Source organism: Opisthocomus hoazin, chromosome 3, assembly GCF_030867145.1.
Source record: "Opisthocomus hoazin isolate bOpiHoa1 chromosome 3, bOpiHoa1.hap1, whole genome shotgun sequence".
In the NCBI taxonomy this organism is placed as follows: domain Eukaryota; kingdom Metazoa; phylum Chordata; class Aves; order Opisthocomiformes; family Opisthocomidae; genus Opisthocomus; species Opisthocomus hoazin.
The window spans coordinates 106,999,613-107,014,306 of record NC_134416.1 but is presented as its reverse complement, the minus strand read 5'-3'; the positions used below and the strand labels follow the sequence as shown (position 1 = coordinate 107,014,306).

Genomic DNA, 14,694 nt, shown 5'->3' with positions numbered 1-14,694 from the left:
AAAAGACAGAAATAGTCCAATGACCACAGGAAATCTTTAAGCACCAAAATGGGGACAAAAGTCTCCTGGGGAAAAGACAATATTTCCTACATGGTCATTCACGTCTCCTTGTAATACAATACAGGGGGGTACTGTTTGTTTGTCTGCTTAAGTAGTTGCATAGAATAAAATTAGAAACAAATCCCGACGACAAAAACACTTCAAACACTAGATGCAGACACACATATTGCTGTACCTGCCACCACAACTATGTTGTGATGCTTCTTTCTAATGCATAACCAGCTAGACCTTTGATCATTAATAGATACATCGTTCTTGCCTCATTATAATAAAGGCCACCAACATCCAGGAGGATCGTTGACTTCAGGTCATATTGCATCTTCCTGCAATCTTAATATTGATCATAAAATTTGTCAAAACAATAGGAGAAATACTCTAAAATGGATCCAATTTATAGACAGCCCCCTTCTCCAAGGAATTCAGTCAAGGAATCTAAACACAAAGATTTATTTTTCTGTTCAGGTCATGCCTGGGGTAGACTGCTGTGTTATTAAATTCCCTAGTCTGAAATCAAGAGCAAGACAAAGTTAACAGGCCTCAATAGGCAAAAACATCCTGAGATAGCCCTCTGTGGACCATGACCTGAAGTTAGAGCAATAAGCATTATCCCCACCACGAATATGATTCAGAAAAAGGCACGTGGCCCACAGCTTACCTCAACGTAGTCCCTGGCATGGCCCCAGTCTCTCTTAGCATCCAGATTGCCCAGGCTGAAGCAATCCAGCTGTCCAAGGTGAATCTTTGCTACCGATCGACTAATTTTTCGAGTCACAAAGTTAGCCCCTGGAATAGAAATAAAAGGTAGTATCAGCATAGTCACAGTGGCAGATAACCGGACACCAGAAACACCTTGTACAGCTCAGCACATGGTACTTTCAGTCTTCATTCACCCCCCTCACACCATCTAGATGCCTGCCATCTTTATCATTTGAGCAGGCTAGGCAGCTTCCAGAGCAAGTGTCACATTAGCTGTACTTTCACAGCAAACATCTTCCTTCGTGGGACTTCTGAAGCATTCCTAATTTGCTGTCTCAGTATTTGGTCCAGGCATAAAGCCAAAGAAAATCATTTGGAATGTCAGTTCTTAAACACAAAACGCAAAAGGTTTCATAAAGAAGACAGACATCTTAGACCACCCTCAAGATTTTTGTTGCCATTTCTTTTTTCTTTTTTAAAATTCTTGCTAAGGAATGCATACATCTAAATAAATTAATTTATTAATAAAAAAAAATCGAGACTATCCAAAACCTACATGTTCTCCAAAGGACTGTAATGGTTAAATGCGTTCTGCTTTTCTAGTTACTTGGGGTTCTTTGCCCCCCAGGTTCAGCGAGATCACGAAACTGTGATTTCAACTTTATCAGTTGACACTATTTTATAATTTTTCCATATTTTGTTCACTGTATTACTTCGGAAAATTTATGTACCCATTTCTGCTCCCTGTAGACTTGCCAAAAATATTTGCTTCTAGTTATTTTCATGTCTTGATTTTTAGATTTTGATGGCTGTGTTTCTAAAATACAGTCCACAGTCTCCTCAAAAGCAGAGGGATTTGAATTTAGACCGTCAGTTCAGGCTAAACAAGCCCAATGGCATTTGCACACTAATGGGCCACAAAAATTAAAATTACATGCCTTTTTAATAGCTAAAAAAAAAGATTGAGTGGTGACAGATGATGCCTCAACCAAGTGGAAAGCAGGAAAGTTAGTGAAAATGACTGCATTTGTAAAATGCTCTTAGTAAATTTCAGAAGTCCTAAATAGTGCAGCTTGTACATTCAGTGCACACATGTAGTTTTTTTCCATTCTGGAACTCTGCTCTTGAGATATGCATCTCAATATTTTCGGTTTCCTGTCAAAAAAATGATAGGCCGCTGCAAAATTCCTAAATAATGTGAAACACCTTTTTCAGACTACTAATTTTTCCTGTAAAGTCAAAAGAACTACAGTATTTTTTTGTGTCACTTGATTCTGTCAAAAAAAGAAAGATAAGAGTGCACCTATAAGACCTATGTGGAATGAAGCAATTAAATATTTCAGACCTTACCACAGGATTAAGACAGAATTTTAATTTTCCTTAAACTGCTGAAATAGTTGGAATTACAGTTATCACCCATTTAGAATATATCATAATTTTGAGCTTGTTTTTTAAAGGACGACAATCATATCATTTCCACGTTCCCTAAAAAAATGTTCATATAGAAAGGAAGCTTGCAAAATAGTGTGATTTGTAAAATTTCAGAACTAAAATATACTGGGGAGACTTTTTGATAGCCACGTTCCTCACAAATTGGACAAATGAGTAAACTGCAGGAAGAAAGCCCAAGCCCTTCCTCTAGGCTGCACCCTGCATGCTCAGTTGGACCACTCTGATTATCCCAAAGACAAACCAGTGCGAACCACAGGACTGACACCGTGATTCTTGCTATTGCAATTTCTGAAAGCAAGGTACTGTGGATCCCCTGTTCCCGGCTGGATGGGCTTGCAGCAGGAGTGGAGCTCTGGCTTGACAGAAACCAGTGACAGAGTCTCTTTGGCTTAGTCAGACTGGCACTTCTCCAAAGACTGTTTCCATTTTTTATGCTATCAAAGTGCTTTCACACGGATTATTACGAATTAATTAAGAATAGATTCAAACTATTACACAAACTTTTCAGGATTAGCTCTGAAACTTCCTAACCTTCTGCACTGAAATAATTTCAGTTAGCATCATTATTCAGTAAATAACCGTTGAAGGAGAAGCGTTTTTTCTAGGATAAAGTATATGGCTTTATGTTCCAGACTGCGACAGAGTAATAAGCAAAACTGGCCCTTTTCAACACCACCTTCCCATTTGCAGTAAAAGCAGTGAGAGTTCTAGTCATCATCTGCATTAAAGCAAGTTTTACTGTCAACCTACACGACTAATGAACGTCATCTTCCATTTTGTAGCAGCCACTTCCTCAGCATTATAAAAAAAAACCACGCATATTAGGTTGTGTGTGAGAGACATAGACAGAGAACTTTTATGCTATCAGCTTAACTTGAAATTCGTAGAAGATACTGCACAAGAAAAAGCAGATTTGTCTAGCATAACACAGCAAATACTGGTAACTGCTGTCTTCTTATCAGTCACTGATAACTGGCGAGAAACGATTTTCAAAGATCTTCTCCAAGGAAAATCAGAATAGACCTCAAAAGGCCTTGATGAAGAATTAAAGAGCACCATGGTGAAAAATGAAAAACCTTTATTTTCCAGAAATATTCCAGTAAGTGTTCAACAAAATAATACCAAGCTTCTGCATGGAAGTGCTTCAGCATTAAAGCTGTGGAAGAAAACTACACTACTGTTCACTCTGAGAAATGCAATTAGAATCTTTTTTCATGCAACCAAGGACTGAATGGCACTTTTCAGAAGTATTTAAATGATATGGTTCATAAATAATGTTTAAATATCAATTCTCTTCAAACATAGTATCTTAAATTATCCCATGACACCATGTCTTTGATCCCATGCTATTAAATGCACATCATAGCTAGAATTTAAGCTGATGCCCACTGGGGTCACACAAAATGGTTAAGGCTATGTCAGCGTTTCCATTATAAAGCCCTGTCCTAGGGGTTTGCAACCGGGCTATAAAATTTTGCTTTGGCCTGAGAGTTGGCAGACATAATGTCTCTTTCCTCAGGAATGATTCTATCAAAAAGGTCTATGCAGAGTGCTACAGATATCTTTATACCACTGAATACAAAGCACCTTTTGAGACACAGAAATAGTCTGCTTCCTTCTTCCCCAGGAGGTACCGAGGACTTGCTAATGTTGAACCTCCAAGAGCATTTTCCTCCCCAGAATGGCCAGTTGGTGCCAGCTAGAGTATCAACAGAGCTGCTGGTGTGTTAACCAGTTCACCCTTCATGTTGATTTTCATTGGATCAAGATGATGCAGCAGCTAAAATGCCACCAGCTATCACAGCTCAATAAGGCCTCCTTTATTATGCTACTAACACTACTAATTCACCTGCAAACTTGACGGTGGTAGCAACAGAAACTAGCTTAGATTAGCAGAGAAGAGAGATGTCCACGTCCCACGTGTGTCTCCTGGCTTTGTACTTCTTCCTCAATTCAAAGACGTAAAACACTCCTTTACTGCTCATACCTAGCACGAATGAACGTTGAGTGTTCAAAACTCTCTTAAATACGTGATGTATTTTGACTAATTTGAACACTTTTTCACAATATGTGAGGGTGGCACTCTTCTGGGAGCTCACCAACCAACAGTAACCAAGAGAAGAGTCATTCTTGCTTCCTTGGTACGGCCAAACATGCTGGGCTAACTGCCTTGCATAGATATCTATGCAGAAAATACACCCAAAACATGATGGTTTGTGTCACTGCTGACAGCACTGGAATCGCTGTACCACAACAGCAGAGATCCAGCCGGATCTCTGGACGCTTTGGTGTGCCTGCACATTTCAGCAGCTCCAGGCAGCTTTGGTGAAGCAGCGCCTGACAAGTTTTTACGTTTTAAAAGAAGCATTAAACATGAGTTTTTGTTATATTAACAGCTCTTGCAGGAATCCTGGACATCAGCTTAGATTTGTTTTCAAAACCCAAGCCCTCCCTCTGAGATCATTAGCATTCCAATAGGAACCATAAGGTCTGATTTGCAAACCTGATTTATCCTAGGTACGATTTTAAGCAAGGATTCCTCATCAAGCAGGTTTGATCTATAAAACATATAACTTGTCAGCAAACCACTCGGGGAACAATACTACAATAAAAAGAAATAGGAGAGGTATAATGCAACAGCTTCATTTCTCCAGCCCAGGCCTGTTGCCCGCTGCACCAGCTGGCTCAGGGTGGAAAACAGCTCGCACAGCTCGCCTCTGCCTACATCTGGCAAAGATACAGTTTCGAAAGCTGGACGCATCTCTCGTTAACATATCTTTAAAATTATTGCTTTAGGAGGCTCATTCTCAATGCACCGATAGTTCCAAAACTGGAGACGCCGAGGAAAAAAAATATCTGGGTGTCTGCATCTGTACCCCACTCCTTCCACCAGCACTGGGGTTTCACGCTTTGTGCATCATCAGGAAAGCGGCTGCTTGAAGCAGGGGCTTTTCTCTAGAACCTGCAGTTTGTAAGAGACAGACGAATGAATGAATTGGCTTTAAATGCCACTGTTCTAGTAACAGTTTTTTTTCAAGAACCCTCATTTTCCACACTCTCAAGGCTACATACGAAACTCAACAGATGACAAAACTGTGGTTTTAGGAAGACTGCTCTCCCTGTATGACACTAGTTGTTCCACGCATAAGAAAATTCATCATTAATCCTAGTAATATCATAGAAGAACAGTCAATCCAACAGCATTTAACAGAGATACTTCTCTATCAGCTGGGATGCAGTTGTAGCACAGTCTATCAAGTTGCCATAACATCTTTTTCTTCATTTTGCATAAAATGTGATAAAAAGGTTTCTGTCTCTAAAGATGCTGGCACAAGAATAAGGGTGTTGTGGTTTTCTTTTTCCCTCCAAGTTTCTGCAGTTCTGGCACAGATTCGAGTGGAAGCCTAACATGTTCAAACACATTGTGGAACCAGTGCTTTCACTAACCCAAAGGAACATATTTCTTTTAACGTATATGTGTTGTAAATGACACATTTAATGAGATCATTAAAATGTTTTGATTGCCTGAAAATCCACACTGCTCATAATTTCCATTCTATGAGAAGCTTTTCCATTTTTGTAACAAGCTGAAATTAAAAAACAAAGCAACACCTAGTTCTTCTAAGAACTCCAGTCTCCTCAACTTATACTGATGAAAATCAATAACAATTATTCAGAAGTCAATGGAATTATGTCAAGGCAAACCACATGAAAAATCAAGTTACAAATCTTAAATTAACCTTCCACATTTTGGGTTTAAATGGAATTTTCAACTGTATTTTGATCGAAACAACTGATACATACTACATTTTGGTAAAACTAGTAAAGCAGCTACTTAGTATACTTTAAATACTCCTGCATTTGAATTGTGAATCTACTCTCAATTTAAAATAACGAATTGTTCTTCTCGCAACAACAATTATACAAAGTAGAAACTTCACTGTTTGGAAACAAAGGAAAAATCACGGTGAAAAGTGATTCATAATATCCTGCTCTTCATAATATCCTGCAAATTTTACACAGCAAGTACAGCTACAATTGGACAAGCTTGCCAGAAAGTCCACAGCCAGATTCTTGCAGAATGAAACATATATGAAATAAGGGTGATATGATTCATAAGCAACTCATTGTAAAGTCATGCACTGTATGGGAAACATCTTCCTGATCGGAGCAATAAATCATTTTGTTTCCTGAAACGTGAGATATAGTGCTTTAATCCTTACATTTTAACCCTGTATAGCATAGCTGGAAATACTTTGCTTCATCATAACATTTCCAATCTCTTTCTCCATTCTTTAAAATTGTAACAGTACCTTACGATAGTGGGCTTCTCAGCTTTTGAATACATTTGCAATCTATTTCAAACATTTTCAGTTTACGTACCCCCAACTATTTTACAATGGACACGTGACATCTCCAAACAGGAAAGATAAAGCTACCGACAACAGACTTGTTTCTAAAGGCTATTCTTCATCAACCCCCTGGGAAACCATCACGTAACAATAAAATCCACGGATCACAGATTGAAAGCAATGGTCCAATAATATAAGGACAAAATTGTCCCCCCTTATCAAGTGATCCTCGTTCGGTACTACTTTAAAATGTGTGATTTCCATAAAATGAAGTGGTACTAATTCCTTTAAATATTGCTAACAAAGACATTAATTGGCACGTAATTGAGTTATTTCCTTGTATAAAATATCGACGCACATTTTGAACTTCTCAATGCGAAAAGTAAAATGTGCCAAGTCCGCTTGGCCCCATTTGCACCACGCTTTTTCGATGGAATTCCTTGGGTAATAGTAAATATACTACTACCTGTATTTTAAAAATGAGGAGATTGAGGCAGAAAGGTAAAGGCCAGCAGAGGAGGGAAGCACCAGCAATAGGGCAGCACACCGCAGGCGGTTGATGCTCTTCAACCCAAGAGCACCTCTGCCCCCGACATCCACTTGCACGCTGAGGACATTTGGACGGCTGCAGGCAACAGGAGTTCATATGAACTAGGCTCGGAGGGAACAAAAAGTAATGATTTTTATAATCTGAGGGGAAAAGAAGTGTGGGAGACACTCTTGCGAGGAATGACAGCGTACAGAAATTGGGAAGGAACATAGGTAGCAGGGAGACTTTTCTTTTTCCCAGTGGGTGGAAAGACAGCACAAAGCCTCTCTGGAGGGACACCTAGTGAGCCCCATAAAGGAGGCGTGTGGAAGTAGGGCGAGAGACCTACCACCCAGCACCAGAGGATGAGAATCAGAGGTGACGTGATCCAGTGATCCCTGCGGTTCAGCGGAGCTGACCCTCCGCCGGGGATCCGTCGTCAGGGCACGAAACTCTGCATGACTGTTTTGCACACAAACAGATAGAGGTGTCCACCTCCCAGAGAACAGTGACAGGATGATTTCTATGACTACAGAGCAGCAGTTCTCTAAAGTGACCGTGGAAAAAAAATGACATTTAATTAGCAGACAATCTGCATGTGTAATGTGTAACACAAAACTATTGGATTTCATGTTCAGAATGCCCTTCTTCAGGACTAATTACACCTCTCAGATCTATCCTACAGCATGTTAACAAGACAGGGTGATATACCAGCAGTAACTGCTGGGCAAAAGGTGCTATTTTAGTATATTTCCTCCAGATAATTTATCTCAAATTAAAATATTTTTCCCCTAGGAACTGTGCACTGAACAGGAAGAGGTGAGGCATCAAAGATTCTTATAAAGGAAAAACCAAACATTAAAACTGAAAAAAATACGTAAAAGTGTTATTCTTGTTCCCAAGTTTACGCTGTTAAGGGCACTTACATAAACAGAGCGGCGTTTCGCTTACAGAAAACTTAACCTTTTGCTCTGAACTATTCACTTTGATTTCATAATCGCAGTTCATATACACTACATTTTAAAACAAAGGTAAATGTCTTTAGCCACTCTGATTTGTTAACACTCATTTAAGCCATGTTTTTTAAATTGTACAACTAACGTTACTGAATTAAACCTCTCATTTAAACTGTCACAGAATTAGACAAGCCTTTGCACGTAGGAGCTATAGGTAAGCATGAGTGCTCTTGCTCATCAGCACAGACTCTTTATATTGTTTAAGCATGTGTAAAGAGTTGGAGTTCAGCAGATGCTTTGCTGAATTGGTGCTACAACAGCTAGAACTTTATGCAACCAGAAGGAATATCCAGCACTTGTACAAAATGGAAATAGCATGCAGGCTAAGGCAACTTGCACAAAAAGAAGGATTTTAACTTCTCTTGTTAAATAGCTATCAAAGTTCAGACATCTGTGCCCTTAAATTTAACACCCTTTTCCTTTTCTCCCTGTGTTTCCCCTCCTCCATCCTCTCAGCAACCAGTAGCACATCAAAAAAGGCACTGTTTGATGGTTCAAGCTGAGACATTCAGCCTTTATCCTAGCACTCCCTTGAGATGAAGCAGGGCAGGCTTTTAATCTTACCTGGTGACACATGACTGACTAATACAGTTTCTTGGACCTTCTGACCTCTGAGGAACTAAGTCCGGTCGGTCTCTCGTCCCCTTCAGGTGGCTGGGACGTCAGCTTGTGGTGGGTCATGGTATAATCAAAGCTTTGCACAGGTCTTTTGCGTCTTTCTACGCACCCATATTAGTGCCAACTTTTAACGTGCAAATTTTGGAGTGCAAAATGTGGATCTCACTTCAAGCTGGTGTAAAAAGAACTTTCATTTACTTCTACTGAAGGCAGAAGAGTGTAATACGAGCTAGCCTTAAAACCAATCACAGTGGCATACAACTTTGCTGAGTCAGTGCTGATGTATTTTCTTGGGGAAAGAAAAATGGTCTTGCTCCAGCCAAATAACTTAGTTGAAACTTCGCCTCCCACACAAACCAATAAGCTGTCTTAGATGGGTTTGACACATACAGTGTAACTCAAGATGTTCCTAAACGCATACACCTCCCTTTCGAGCTTTGTTGCTCAACTGTTTTTCTCTTAGCGCTTTCTTCCCGTTAGTTTTGCGGCAGTGGCTGTCCCCAGGGCACCCTTTAGGCCCTAAATACTTCATTTGGTAAATGTGTTTCAATTCTCATTTTGCGACAGGAGTCCTGGAGCCACCAAGAGAGGGTCCTGGAACACCTGAAACACAACTGAACTGTGTTTCCAGGGAGCTGAAAAGATCCACGGATAAAGAGCTCATCAAGAAGTAACAAAGTGGGGAACAGTGAGAGCTGGAGGGAAGGAGAAAAAGAAACCTCAGCTTCTGCAAATACAGCAGGCACAATTTTATTCTAGTACTTGAACAGGGCACACAGGGCGCTACATTTCCTTCCATCTTCTGTGTTATGAGTAATTAAAAGCTCAGCTAGGATGTGGTAAGAAGCACATCTCCAGCAGCAGTGATGATCCAAACAATTCAATGTTGGAGTCATCAGCTGCGACGGTTTGGGATTACCAGTACAAGGGCGAATTGTTCCAGCTACAGACACCCTAAAACACTCATCAAGTCAATGCACGGCTCGGCCAGAAGATTCAAGAATAACCTTCACCACGTGTGCTGCGGTGGGCAGTCAAGCTGGTGTGTGACCAGGAGGGCTTTCAGCCCGCTCAGCCTGCCCCAGCTGTCCCCAGTTCCCCAGCTCTGCTTCCGCACAGGGACAAGCGGGGCTGCTGAGGACAGAACAGGACAACACTTGAAGTCATTACCTTGGAGAAAACCAAAGCAGCCCTCCTCAAACGCAGCATTTGAACAACGAACCCCCTTGAAATAAGCTTCAAAGTAATCAAGTGGCAGGGGAGAAAAACCCAACCCTAAATTAAACTCCCGACCCTAACAGTTGAAGAAGAGAATGACAATACACCAGAAGTGCAAGCCACCAAAGACAGCGTGTCCTTTCTGCTCCTGAAGGACGTGGACATGTTCAGCCTACCTGTGTTGGCCCCCTGTATTCAGACAGCCCCAAACCACACGATGTCACCTAGCTGTAGTCGCTGTCGGTTGCCTGAACTTCCCATAAAAAGTTCCGTCTCTGTTTCAGAGGAGGCCACGATCGCTCTCGGGGGACCCTGGAGTTAAGCAAGGGTGCTCCGGCTTCCACACCCAGCCCCTGGACTGGAAATGCCACCGGGCAGAGTGGCAGCTGTCCCACAGGCAGAGGAGACAGCAGGAGGTTGCACAAAAGCCGCTGCTGAGAGCAAACCCCGCTCCGGGACAAACCCTGGGCATGTTACTAATTTTCATTTTAAATTAAAAAAGGCACCGAGGCAAAGAAATGGACACTATTTACGAGAAAATCACTTGAATGCAGGAAAACAGTAAAATTACAGCTTTTTGAAATGTATGTACATTTCAATGAATATTCCCTTTTTCTAACACTGCCACTGAAACTGAATCCCACTTTCTGCATGGGAATAATGGTTCTCTAGTGTAATTAATACTTAAATTAAATAAAAATAAATATGCAGCTATAAACCCAGAGAGCTCAGTTTTCTGGCAAGATAAATTGGTGCAGTTTCACTGAAGTCAAATTACTTAAGTTTACAAAGAACCACCCAAACGTAAACATTCCACCATTAACATGTCCAATCGCCACCAAAGTTTCGCATCAGAAAATGTGAAACAAAACATTTGGAAAGTGATTAAATGGCAAAAAAACCAGAGCATCTGAATAAAATGTCCGTTTACCAGAGTTCAACTTGCCATGTTCACTACAGTTTTAGTATCAGTGTTTTTAAGAACACTTCTGTCACGTTCACTACAGTTTTAATATCAGTATTTTTAAGAACACTTCTGTCACGTTCACTACAGTTTTAATATCAGTATTTTTAAGAACACTGTCACGTTCACTACAGTTGTAATATCAGTATTTTTAAGCACACTTCTGTCACGTTCACTACAGTTTTAATATCAGTATTTTTAAGCACACTTCTGTCACGTTCACTACAGTTTTAATATCAGTATTTTTAAGAACACTTCTTCCTTTGTGGACTCCTGAAATTCGTTGTTATCCTGTTTTTGTGATGTTTCCTATTTCGGTGGGTTTACGCTTCCTCTCGGAGCAGCAGAGGCAGTCCGATCACCTGCTGTTCTGAGATGCCCACAACGCTTGAGCACAATGGGGTGAAACCAGGACAGAAAGTCAGCCCCTTTCTGAGTTTCCTGGCTTTGTATTTTTAGTGCGACCTTTCACATAATTTTAATACCCCCATACGTAGCTGTGCGTGCTCTCAGAGGCACACACATGAACATACACACGCCCCGTACACGTTCAGGAGGAAAGCTGTAAATTCTAGCACTAAAAGTTAGGGCTATGTGTGCCAATGTTGTTTTTTAATGCACAAGGGTACAGTTTCACAGAAAACATCTATAGATTAATTACATATCGTAATTTTTTTCCTAACAGGATTGTGCCCCATGCAGAGGACAGACTTGCTCTGAGAGGAGAGGCTACTGTCTTGGGAGAAATGAAGTGGGCAGGAGTCCTATGGAGTCTGAAGCCAAGCAAAGATAAAGAACTGCAGAAAAAGAAATGAGGTGGATTCACAGTTCAGTTCGACTAATGCTGCTCTGGAAAAATAAATAAAAGCCTGATTTCTTCTGCAAATTCTGAAAAGATGCTTAGAAAGTCACCTAAATCAAGGTTCGTCTGTAGTCACTGCTGCATGTTCCTCTGTGTGCTTGACTGCCAAGCCCTCAGATGCAAACAGATGGGAGTTTTATTCTGAACAGCAACCAATCAAGCAATGCAGACTTTAATTTTTTTCATGCCTTAGTTTCTCGTCCAAAAAATGCCAACATTTTACAGGAATTTGAGAAAGTTGAGTATCTTGATATTTGTGAAACAATGAGAGAGAAGACCCTGGAAGAGTCAAAAAGGGATGAACTCCTTGTCCGTGCAAGGCTTGCAGGGTGTCCGTGAAAGGGGCACAGACTAAATCTGCTGCCAGAGAACTCCTGTCCTCAGCCCCCCAGAGCTTGAACATCTGGTCATTTAGGTGAGAACTCTCCACCCTGTGCAAGGAATAAGGAAGAGGGAGCCTGTGGGTGGAAAAAGCAAAAGTGCAAACAAGGGCTTTATCAGAATACATGGGCACAAGTTGAAGCAGAGGAAGTTCCAGCTGAACAGGAGGAAGAACTTCTTCCCTCTGAGGGTGACGGAGCCCTGGTCCAGGCTGCCCAGGGAGGCTGTGGAGTCTCCTTCTCTGGAGATATTCAAGACCCGCCTGGACAAGGTCCTATGCAGCCTGCTGTGGGTGACCCTGCTTGGGCAGGGGGTTGGACTGGGTGACCCACAGAGGTCCCTTCCAACCCCCACCATTCTGTGATTCTGAGTTAAGTTTGTGGAGGCACTCCTTGTTCAATCATTGCACAATTTTTGAGCTAATCAAGCTGGCAATGTTCCTTTTCCCCCTCTTTTCATAGTTTTCAGGATGTATTCATATTCCCCTAATTTCTTATGCCCACACCAACATCTTTGGATGGTCGAGGAAGACCGTAACTGCAGTGGCCACAGATTTCTTCCATTTCCTGCTGCAGTCTAGAACCCGCTTCCAAAACTGGACAAAACTGAATTTCAAACAGTTTCCCAATGCACACTGAAGAGTTCGTCTCTCAAAGGGCAGTTTATCGAGGGGCTCGAGGAGCAGGGAGGGAAATCGCTGAAATTTAACCCTGAACCCCGTGTGAACCCAGGGACTGGGGCTGCATATTTTCCACTGTCCTGCCATCAGCTGCTTCACTGCACATGGTGATCTCTGGCAACCCCGCTGAGAGCTGCCTGGGCTATGGCTCTGTTCAGACAGGGTGTAGAAAGAAAAGACACTGAGAATGTCATGGCTGGCTGACCAGACTACTGAGATCAGAGAGATTATGCCTCATTTGCTCACCGAGCCCTGCCAAAAGCAACACTATTTAACTGCAGGTACTCAAAACCCAACAGGCATGTTTAAAGGAATTCTGTGCTTAAAAAGAGCACCATTCATAATGTGCATTTGTTGGGGATGCTGTAGCTACCACCTTTTGGCAATTATTCATGAGAGTTTTAAAAGCAAGTTTGCAGTGCCCGGTGTTTCAGGTACAAGTGGTACCTGGCAGAAAGTGTCATACCCGATTCACAGGACAAGTGGACCTGGAAGGTAACTCAAGGCAGGAGTAAACAGAAGGGACCTAATAACCCAGCAAACAGAGGTAAACAGAGAAAAAGCATAGCTGTTATTTTAAAACAGCCACAGTCTGTTTATCTCCCGGCTGTGAAATGTTGCACACTTTGGGAGTGCGAGAGTTTGGTCCTTCTATGCACAACCCTCATGTGTCATGTCATGACAAGGGACCTCCCTTGAGCTGGAGCCAGAGCTGCATTTGATCCCCAGAGCCCCCCCATAGGTTCCGGATGCAGCAGGCAAAGAATCAGCTCTCAAAGCCTGATTCCCTGTGACCACCCTCTCCTCAGTAAGGGCTTCAACCCTTTCAGCAACGAAACATCCAACTTTTACCCACAGAATTTACCGACTATTTCAAAATGAGGACTGTAAAAGCTAAGGAATATTTCAGAAGTGTCTTAGAGCTGCTAAGGGATATTTTCTAAGGGCATTAGACCTGCAAGAAAACTACTGTAGGATACAGAGTTGCCGCAGGAGTTGGAATCAAATCATGCTGACACTAACTGCCTGCTGTTAATGTATCTCCTCCATCCTCCCTGCTCCTGCCAGAAGCACCAGAAATGAAGAGGTAATTGTATGTGTCTACATCCTGCCCTATTTCTTCACTCAAATGCTGATCTTGGAAATGACAGTGCCTTCTCTCATATCTGCTTGGGAAAACAAAGGCTCTTCGGTAAGATAAGCTCCTCTAGAAGCTGTGGAACTGTGGTTGGCAGATGTCAGGGTTGACAAATGTTCTCCTAATTGCAAAGGGACACCGCGAAATTGTCCTCTGACTTGGAACAGACAGCCGCTGTCACCCTCGCTTCTTCCCTGCTGCTCTGCTGCCTCCGCTCTGTCTGCCTCACAGGGAGATCGGAAGAGAGAGAGAACCAGCCACGTCAGGGAGGAGGAACAGACATCTCTTTCCCAGCTGCAGCTGTGTTGGAGCCAACAGGCTCCGTTGTTTTGATGACTCCAGGACCCTCGCGTCTCATTTCATCCCTGCTCGGCTGAAGGGCACAGCAGAGGTGGGAACGGCCTGGAGTTGCACAGGGAGCTTCTGAAATCCTTATGCTGTTCCCTCCCAGAAATGGCTCTTCTCTCCGAGAACTGGACTCAAATAACCTCGATCCCAACCCCTCATGAGTAGGTTCTGCACCCAGGTAACCCTCATGGCTCGCAAGGGAGTTTTGCTAGTGCTGAGCTTTGTAAACAAAAGGCAAGGCAGGAGCAACGTGTCAAAGTCAGCAAGGCAAAGAGATCAAACATGCTTTCCGTGGTATTTTTCTTTTGATACAAATGCATAGCTTCAAAAGAGGAGGTTTGAAGTAAAAAGCTACCCATTAACATTCTCAGTTTAAACTGC

At 42.1% G+C, this 14,694-nt stretch overlaps 1 protein-coding gene across 2 annotated transcripts in view; it reads right to left on the bottom strand.

The window, feature by feature from the left end:
* Positions 1–14,694, bottom strand: part of GMDS (GDP-mannose 4,6-dehydratase) — a 433,606-nt gene that overhangs the window by 229,000 nt on the left and 189,912 nt on the right. For both annotated transcript variants that reach the window (XM_075417177.1, XM_075417178.1), the window contains one exon: positions 716–843. In XM_075417177.1, the coding sequence (XP_075273292.1) occupies positions 716–843 (128 nt within the window). The remainder of the gene's footprint in view (positions 1–715; positions 844–14,694) is intronic.